Source organism: Ictalurus furcatus, chromosome 3 (genome assembly GCF_023375685.1).
Source record: "Ictalurus furcatus strain D&B chromosome 3, Billie_1.0, whole genome shotgun sequence".
Classification (NCBI taxonomy): domain Eukaryota; kingdom Metazoa; phylum Chordata; class Actinopteri; order Siluriformes; family Ictaluridae; genus Ictalurus; species Ictalurus furcatus.
In genome coordinates this window covers 15654984-15664643 of record NC_071257.1, presented here as the reverse complement: position 1 = coordinate 15664643, position 9660 = coordinate 15654984, and the positions used below count along the sequence as shown (strand labels likewise).

Here is a 9660-nt window from a genome sequence, read left to right as displayed (position 1 = left end):
AACAACCTCTAGAATGACTTAGCTAACATTAGACAAACATATAGTTAACATCAGTTAATTGAATATACACCAAAAACTGAAAAGTTTTTGGCCGAAAATAGTTAAAAACAATGCAAAATTCCGAAAGCTACTTCATACTCTGTGTGTGTGTGTGTGTGTGTGTGTGTGTGTGTGTGTGTGTGTGTGTATATATATGTGTATGTATATGTGTGTGTGTGTATATATATATATATATATATATATATGTATATGTATATATATGTATATATATAGTGTGTGTATGTGTGTGTGTGTGTGTATATATATATATATATATATATATGTGTGTGTGTGTATATGTGTATATATATATATATATATATATATATATATATATATATATATATATACACACACATATACACACACATACATACATATATATATATATATAATATATATATATATATATATATATATATATATATATATGTATATGTATGTATGTATGTGTGTGTATATGTGTATATATATATATATATATATATATTATATAGTGTATGTATGTATGTATGTATGTATGTATGTTCGTTCGTTCACCAGGCAAGTTAGCAGAGCTTGAACCTATAAGATAGGTAGCCCTTATCATGTTATGCACACTGTCTCTCTAATAAGTAAAGACACAACACCTCGAATTCTCTCTGATGTATAAACACACATGACATGGCTCTAATAGCACCACATTGAAATTTAATCACTTTGTGGTGTGGCTGAATTTGGTCTTCAGGGATTCAGGTTAAGGTTGCCCGTGAATACTTGGTGCATTCTCCAGTGCTGGCTAAAATGTGATGAAGTAAGAAATTAACTGCTGGCAGTCTTTCACTGAGCATGTACCAATGCCAAATACATCATTTGCCTGATGCTTTTATTCAAAGTGATTTACTATTGAGAGAAAAGAATTTAGCAGTTGAGTAGTCAGGGACCCAACCATTGCTGATTGGCAGTACTGGGATTTGAAGTGTTGACCTTCCGATCAATAGCTCAAAGTCCAAACCGTTAACCATTGATCCACCACTTCCCTAAAAGTAGACTTGGGGGGGCCTGAAATATTATTTACTCATTCTCTTCAGTAACCACATTATCTCGGTCAGGGTCATGGGGAAGGACAAAGGGGAAAACCTGCATAGAAACCCAAGCTCAGTATTCAACCAGAAACTCTGGAGCTGCAAGGTGGCAATGCTACCCGCTGCTACACTGTGCCGCCATGTCATCAGTGTACATAAACACTGCGGGTACATTTCTACAATTTACAGAGAAGTTTTTTTCTAATTAAATCCAATGAAGAAATTCCATTAACAGTCCCTAACAGTGATTTTGCGATGGCAGAAATTAACGCAAAATCATGCAAACTGTGAAATTTGGAAGGGCTTGCAATCTTTCAGAATTACCACAGATTTTTTGCAGATTTGGGCCAAGACGGGTCATGCGATGTCATCACAACGCACATTCAGCCAAAGCCCTCTTCTATTCACATGCATTGCACATGAGGACAGTTAAAAGGTCTCATTTACCAACAAACATCACTGCGAAAGATTGTGCAAAACTATTTAGTGGAAAGTAGTTTTCCACTAAAAAGGCACAAAAAACTCTGCAAGTAGCAAATGTTTGTAAAAGCCGCAGAAAATTCACGCATTTTTGGTCACAACAATCGCAAATGAAACTGCGAAATCCTGCATTAAGACTGCATTAAGAAGGTACCACTATTTAATTAACGTTGAAGCAGTGCTAATTTTGGTTGGTGCTGATTTTCACAATATAATACTTAAATCAATCGAATTTGTATAGAATATTTACTTGCATACCATTGCATTTATTTGTATACATAGGTTGTTGTTTTTGGTTGAATTCCCCATCTTTCAGGCTGCCGTTACATACAGTATCCTTCAATATACAGTGTGCTTTCCTTTTCTGTGTCCTCTACTTTGGTGTGAGAGATGATAATGAGAATCCTGCCCTCTCTCTTCCTGCTTGTGTGAGTGAAACATAAGACCAACCTCCACCACTGCTAAGCACCTTATTGGCTGTGGCTGAGAAGATGCTGTGTGTGTATGTGTGAGTGTGTGAGTGAATGTGAGTGCCTGCTTGTGTGTCCCCTATAAAGCCTGCTGCACAGCAGTATTTCTGAACTGGTGCAGTGCCGGTTCATCTCCACAGATGGTGTGCAGAACAAGGGGGACCTAGAAGAAAAACTGTCAAAAAATCTCCTTTTAATATTAAAAAAAACACAACTTAAAAATTCATCATCATGAGTTTAATTTCCTCCTCCTCGCTGATCCGGCGCAGGGACAACCATTCCAGCCCCTACCACTTCTCCCAGATGTCCTTCACTTCCTCGCGGAGACTGCCGAAGTCAGTGCCACTGCACTGCTGGGAGCCAAATGAGCTGAGCGTGGTATGTGCAGAGCTGGTGGGTGTGAGAGCTCAGGAAAGGGAAGAGTTAGTGGGGCTGAATGACCGCTTTGCCTCCTACATCGAGAAGGTGCGTCGTTTGGAACAGCAGAATCGGATGCTCACGGTGCAGCTGGAAGCTCTGCAGGGCATGCAGGCTCAGCCATCTCGGCTGCAGCAGCTGTACAGGCGAGAGGCGCAGGATCTCCGACAGCAGCTGCACCATGAGACTCAGGACAAGGAACATATGGAGGTGCAGACAGACAAGCTGCGAGTGGAGCAGGAAGAGCTAGAAAAGCGCTGGCAGGAGGAGGTGCAGCGGCGTGAGCGGGCTGAAGATGAGCTGCAGCGTGCAAGGGATGAGGCAGACAGGACAGCACTGATGAGCAGTGACGCCGAGGTGAGAGTGATTTCTTTGGCGCAGGAGTTAGCCTTTCTGAAGCAGGTGTTTGCAGAAGAGCGGGAGGGGCTGAAGGTGCAACTGCAGGTGACCAGTCTGAGCTCGGAGCCAGATGTGAGCAGACCAGACCTCTCAGCCGCCCTGAGGGAGATCCGTGCACAGTACGAGAGCCTGGCCAGGCGCAACATGCAAACAGCCGAAACCTGGTACCAGGGAAAGGTGGCCGACGTGGCGCAAGTAGCCAATAAGCAGCAGGAGGCTGTGCGCTTGGTGCGTGAGGAAACGGCCAAGCACCGTCAGCTGCTGCTTGCCTGCTCCACCGAGGTTGAATCTCTGAGGAGTGTCATCAACTCATTAAATGCACAGCTCAGAGAACTAGAGGAGACACAGAGTGAGGAGGTTGCCAAGTATCAGGTATTATACGAATCACTTGCAGATGGCATTCTATAGTGACTAACACATTATACTGTTATTATAGTTCTTCTGTATGACAAATATCGTATCCTGGTGATTCATACAAAAGTGGCTTAATGGAATAGGACATAAATCACAGAAAATATGTGAAGGAGAGCAATATGGCTACTTCACTCAATTACAGCACTTGTTAACACAAATCTTTAATTTGAGATCCTGCAGCTCAGCACAATACTAACAATATTATAAATAAATAAAAAACTAAGCTTTTCTACTCGGCACAGCTCCTGAGGCAGCATGCTGACTCACTCTTACTGCTGATGGATGACTGAATAGCTTTACTCAGAGTGTCTACAGACTGTAGATGTAGTAATCAATTGTATGAAGCATCAGAATATGAGCGTTTTGTTGCATGTTTGTATCTAGACATATCTATGTTGCGGATTTAATTGATCTTTCCTCTGTAGCATTTTCATCAGTATTTTGTAATTGCTCTTTGCTCTGTAGGGGAGGATAAGTCATCTGGAGAGGGATATTTCTGAGGCTAAAGAGGAGATGTCACGCTACTTGAAGGAATATCATGATCTGTTGAACGTAAAGATGGCCCTGGACATTGAAATCGCAGCATACAAGTAATATAATACTCCCACAGCCTCTCATATTAATATCACTAATCAATCAGTCACAGCATATAATTAAATTGGAGTGTTTCGTGCTTGCTTGCATCAGTTAATGTTTGAGTAGTAATACTGTACTGATACTGTTTTAAAAAAAAAAACAAAACCATCTAACAGCAATACTGAATTACTCTTACAGAATTGCCATTTTAGTCTTCCATGCTGTGCTCGCTCTGATTTATTTTCTGAGCTTTTGTTCGTATTTGTTTCAACAGGCAGCTGCTTGAGGGGGAGGAGATTCGGCTGACGTTCTGCTCCTTGCCTGTTTTGGCATAAGCCCTAACCTACAAATCCCCTTTCAAAATTTCCATCAACCTTGTCCCATTGATGCTGAACCTTTATGCTCACCAAACCACCTAACTCTTGACACTTGACCAAGTCTTCAATCTTGTCCACAAAGAGCTGGTGTGGCTGCAGGTTTTCATATCAACCAAGCTGGAGCTACATTTGATTGTTTAGCTGTGCTGTACCTCCTGTTTGGCTGGAGTGAAGGTCTGCAGCCACAATGGCTTTCATTTTAATCCTAATTCTCCATACCCCAAACTATGTTGCTTTAACCCTCAACCCTAGGATCTAAACCCACATTATGATACCTAACCATATATTCCCATTACCAGCATCACTGATTTAAAGAGAAATGAGCCCTTGTGTTACACAAGAGGTAAACCAGGATCTTCCCCCTTCTTCTTCACACTCTAAAGAAAACAAGGCCACCATGGAGAGAACACTAAGTTCAGCACTTGCCCAGTCAGAGTTTAATATCCTCTTGTTGGTGAATTCTCACTCATCTGTTCTTCTCTAAGTGCCAGTCATGGTTGGTGATCAAGCCCCTTCTGTTCAAACTATCAGCCAGTCGTTTGTGAAGGTGGCTTCTTTTCAAAAACCAGTCTTGTATTAGGCACTAGAAATTTACTGAGGTAGTGACTTTATTGTCCTGAATTTTGACACAATATCCACCAACAGGATGTTACTCTGCACACCGGCCCTGTAAGCGTAGTAAGTGAACTAACTGAATGTCTTCAGAGACCATTCAGAGCTGTAGCACCACATTTGCTTGTCGTTCATATTCCTAGATAACTTTTAGTCTGCATCCTAATACTGTGAGCATTGGTTGTTTCATTAAATTGTAAAGTATTTTACATACTAAATATATGTTGGCTAAAAAGGTCAAACATTGCTACTGAAGAAACATTAGCTGAAAAAATTGTGTTTATCCTTATAAAAACACTACAGTAGTGAATCTTTGTGTTCTCATCTGCTTCTGTTACATCTGCCCATCAATGTGAAACTAAGTCAATTGCTAGTGGGTTGAACAACAAGCAGAGAAGTAACCGACACCACTCTCGTCATGTGATGTAGTCTGTACCTCTGCTCCTAAAAACAATACCTACTGAATAAAATTAATACAAAACTTACTATGTGTTGAATCTCTGTTCATAAACTATAGACTACAGCTATGAAATCTAAGCAGTGTCTGGGTCAAAGAATAAGTATTTAATATCCTATGTTTACTGATAAAGGGTTTTACTGCAAAATATCTGTTCCAGATTCTAGTCTAGCCTAGTATTGGGCATGTCATCCCACAAACACACACACACACACACACATTCCTAACATATTTGGAGGATTTTAGACATAGCATATTTGTTTTTGAGAAATCAGAAGCAGAATTTCCCCTTGGGGAATCAGTAAATCAGTTTGTCTGGATATTTGTCTATGCTTAGCTTGTCTTTTTTTTAAAAAATTATTTTTTATTTTTTTTTTAAACAACAACAACAGAAAACAATATCTATCCATCTGTAGCATGCTATTACCAGACAATCATTTGGATGCATGAATTGCTGGTGTTTCACAGTTCCATGCTTTGGGGGTTGATCCTGAGCTCCGGTTTACTGTCTGCATGTTCTCCATGTGCCTGCATGGGTATATCCTGTGGTAGCTATAGGACCTACACAGTTACTTTACTGCCCTTAGAAGTAAGCGGGTGTGTGATTTTCACACTTGCTCCCAGTGCTTCCAGCAGAGGCTCAGACTAGGCTCTATTACACGACTCTGAACAGGAATATGAATTACTCAATGTGAAAGAAAATAAAGAGAATAAAACAAATAAACCATCACAGAAATTCTAATGCTTTCCACTACAAATACCAGTACAAAACATCAGCTAACCATTAAAACTATTACCATTACTGGCCCTTAATGGTATTCACGAGATATAACATGCCACCAATAGAAGGCAATGAATTACCAATAGAGACCCACAGGAACCATTATAAAAATCCCATTAAAACTATTACAAATTCTATGAGGATTTCTATTGGGGTTTTTTTTTCCTCAGCAGGGAACTCTTAAGGTCCTAGATCGGGACAGACTTGTGATCAAGTTTTACCAAAACTATGTAGTGTATGTAGTGTTAACTTTACAAACTCAAACATTACAAACAAAACAAAACAAAATGGCTTATGGTTTGTGTTTTAATAATTTCATTATAATTTTGAATTCCTTAGCATTTGGTAATTTTGTACTGTGTCTGGTTTGTGAAACTTCTTGTGACGGCACTAATATGCCATATTGTTTGTCAATTATATCATTTTAGAGGAAACAGACGTATAAACGCTCCTATGCAGCATTTTCCGGATGGAAGGAAACGTCTTGCAGGTTTACTTTTCACCATTAGACGGCACTACAGTGCTCTTATTTCCTTTTACACACGCACACGGTCAGTAAAAGTAGAGGAAGCACTTCCTCTGTGAAAGGTCTTAAACATGGCGAGCTCTTGTGAGAGGCTCAATGTTACACAGCCGCGCTGTATGTAGTGGCTCTGTTTATATTCCGCTGTGCTTTTCATCGCCTGCGCCACACTAACGGGTGTTAATCCAACAGACATAAGAGTTTAAAATGTTTTCGGTTGTAGTTCGGAGCCGGACTCCGGTCTCTCTTATGCTGTCCCCTCGGTTCGGTGTTGTAGTTGAGAGTGTACGGGGCAGGAAGTCTCGCACTGACCCGAAAGCCAAGTCTAAAGCGGGCCGAATCAAGACCCCGCCCCCGGTGGACCCTGTGGAGATGGTGGTGCTGAAGGAGCGCTTCACTGAGTATAACCTCATCATGAGGGCGCTTAGGTAAAGATTTCTACACCTCACTGTCACAGCAATATGCTACTCAACATCAGCTTTACTCACTGAGGGACACAAATCTGCCCTACTAGCTGGAGAATTGCTATCATTCCATTCTTTTAAGCAAAAGAGTTGTCTATAGATGACTTATAGACAACTCTGTAGTTGTCTTAGACAAGGCTGTTTGTCTAGAGACATTCGGTTTGAAGCTTTTTACGGTCATGTGCATAAAATGTACAATCAAATTATTATTAATTAACTTGCATGTTGTTCTTTCAACATTCGTACCATGACATTACTTATTTTTTTATTTTTTATTTTTTTAAATATAGCATGCTATGAAAGACGTATGTTTTTTTACACACACACACACACACACACACACACACACACACACACATCTGAGTGCTGATAGTTCTGTAGCTTTATCCTTATTGGAGAATGGTACAGTAGATGTGCTGGCTGACTGAGCTAGTGTGTGGTAAGTGTCCTTCATCGTGAGAAGTTGTATTCCAATGATCCTCCCAGATCATTGGCATCCTTATCACCCTCTTCTGTGCACTCATACGTTTGTACATTTACATTACAGACGCCCTTATCCAGAGCGATTGCAGGTTAAGGGCCCTATACTTCATTGTGTTGCCTTTCATTTTAGTTCTGTACTACAGTACATTTGAATCCAAAAGAAACATTTAAAATGGCAGGGCATCCGCAGAGAAGGTACTCAGCACCCTGATTCTGATTTCAGACAGGGGATATTCGAAAGTTATTCAACCAAATTCTAAACTTGTCAGTTTTTATGATTATATTCAGGGTTGCAACAAAGCAACAGAAAAAAAACCTGCTTCTCCTAAACCCTGTGCTCTGCTTGAAAGGGACTGCCACTGCCAAATATATTGTAATATTTATAATGTAACATAACATTAATAATTTCTTAATTGAAGCAGTTTTAAAACAGCATCCCTAAACATTTATTTAAACATATTCCTACAGTAGTCTTGTATCATTACATCCTTTGTCATAAATAAAGTGCAACAATCTGAATGAGTAGATCAGGTCACTGACAAATGGAGACAGTATTTATACAGAGAAAGTAACCTTTTTTTTTAAAAGACTTATTATATGATTATTATGTCTTCACCTGTTAATTCACTACATTTGAATCATAATCACTGTGTTGTAATGACTATGCATTTATTTCATCTATTGGGTCAGTTCAATTTAATAAATGCTGAAGTCAGCAAGTTTGTTAATGTGTCCAATTATTTATGGTCTTTGAAAAAAAAATGGGGGACCATGTGTATGGGTCTCTTAATCTAGATCGAGATAGATTGAAGTTAAAGATGAAATTCTGCACTTTATATTAATTGATTTAAGACTCCATGTACTTGAGTACAAGGCTAAATCAATAGCAGTGCTATTTTCCAGTTTTTTCATTACTGTGCGTGTCCGCGTGTGTGCATGTGTGAAGGTTACAGTTTAAAGAGGAGATGCTGAGGAAGCGCTATGAGGAAGAAACCGGCTCTTTAGCGGAAGAGAGAGCCAAGCAGGAGGCTGAGGAACACAGATCATTAATGGCCTGGAATGATGCAGAAAACCTCAGATTGCGAAAAATCCGGTGAGACAGAAAAATGCAACTAAACACTATCACAACACGCACTGACTTATTTTTCAACACCGAATGAATGTGTATGTTCTTGTGCGTGCTAGTGAGCTGCGTGTGCAGACAGAGACAGAGACTGCTGAACAGAGGAGGAAAGAGGCAGCAATTTTGCGTCAACAAGAGCTTGAGAATTACATAAAAGAAAAAGAGAGAGAAATCCTGCAGCTACAGGTGGGAACGGTACACAAATAATAAGAACAAATGTGAAAATGTGAAAACACACTTACATTTACATTATCTCTCTCTTTCAGGAAGAGGCAAAGAACTTTATTACACTGGAAAATTTGGATCAGCGGATTGAGGAGGTGTTGGACAACCCCAAAAACTACAACTTTGCTATAGATAAAGAGGGACGAGTGGTCAAACGAACTGCACTGCAATAAGAAATATTGATCTAAACATCAGGACTGAAAAATTGTGTGTCTATTTACTTGCGCTATCAAACCTATGTGACTTTAATTGTAAGCTGTAAGGATGTTACTTTGTTTTCCTAAGTAAAAGTTAATTTGTGTTTCAGTTATATACATTTACGTCATGTGTCTAATGTGGGAATGATTGTGGTTAAGAGCTCAGTTTTTGAAATGTCCCTAATGAGGTGGGGAACACTGTTGCAGCACAGGGTCCTGTTTCAGTCTCTCATGTCTTGGCTACACAGTTAAACTCTATTTAACTAGGTTTTCAACTGACGTGACAACAATTTTAACTACCTCTAACCAATTCTGCAAAATGTACATTTAGAAATAATCCAACTTCCTCCTGATCCAAAAAATGTTTATGTTTAGAGAACTAATGGGCATTTTTTTGTGGTAACTCTCTGAGGCTTAGTGCTAGGCTACTGTTTCTAAAGGATTTTGGTTACTCAGCCATTTCATGAGTGTTCCAGTAGAAATGAGCCTAAAGCCCTGAAGTGGTAGTCCTATGACATTATACAAAGTACCACAAACTGTAGAAGCATGGTCTGTTTCA

At 39.6% G+C, this 9660-nt stretch overlaps 2 protein-coding genes across 2 annotated transcripts; both read left to right on the top strand.

Moving 5' to 3' along the window:
• Positions 1–574: 574 nt before the first annotated feature.
• si:dkey-33c12.3 (uncharacterized protein LOC335380 homolog) lies at positions 575–6583 on the top strand. Its single transcript, XM_053620981.1, has 3 exons — positions 575–3241; positions 3749–3873; positions 4134–6583. The coding sequence occupies exons 1-3, from the start codon at positions 2285–2287 to the stop codon at positions 4192–4194; spliced, it is 1143 nt and encodes a 380-aa protein (XP_053476956.1). The 5' UTR covers positions 575–2284; the 3' UTR covers positions 4195–6583.
• Positions 6584–6682: 99 nt separating this feature from the next.
• On the top strand, positions 6683–9214 carry mrps26 (mitochondrial ribosomal protein S26). The gene is made up of 4 exons (XM_053620982.1): positions 6683–7037; positions 8503–8649; positions 8742–8865; positions 8946–9214. Exons 1-4 carry the CDS (start codon positions 6817–6819, stop codon positions 9075–9077), a joined length of 624 nt encoding a protein of 207 aa, XP_053476957.1. The 5' UTR covers positions 6683–6816; the 3' UTR covers positions 9078–9214.
• Positions 9215–9660: the final 446 nt, after the last annotated feature.

What these genes read in the sequence shown, in the direction of transcription:
- si:dkey-33c12.3 (XM_053620981.1), top strand. Translation starts at nt 2,285, where the DNA reads ATGAGTTTAATTTCCTCCTCCTCGCTGATCCGGCGCAGGGACAACCAT. An exon ending in AGGAGGTTGCCAAGTATCAG is followed by an intron (nt 3,242 to 3,748) that starts GTATTATACGAA and finishes TTTGCTCTGTAG; the next exon opens with GGGAGGATAAGTCATCTGGA. An exon ending in ATTGAAATCGCAGCATACAA is followed by an intron (nt 3,874 to 4,133) that starts GTAATATAATAC and finishes TTGTTTCAACAG; the next exon opens with GCAGCTGCTTGAGGGGGAGG.
- mrps26 (XM_053620982.1), top strand. Translation starts at nt 6,817, where the DNA reads ATGTTTTCGGTTGTAGTTCGGAGCCGGACTCCGGTCTCTCTTATGCTG. An exon ending in CTCATCATGAGGGCGCTTAG is followed by an intron (nt 7,038 to 8,502) that starts GTAAAGATTTCT and finishes GCATGTGTGAAG; the next exon opens with GTTACAGTTTAAAGAGGAGA. An exon ending in CTCAGATTGCGAAAAATCCG is followed by an intron (nt 8,650 to 8,741) that starts GTGAGACAGAAA and finishes TGTGCGTGCTAG; the next exon opens with TGAGCTGCGTGTGCAGACAG.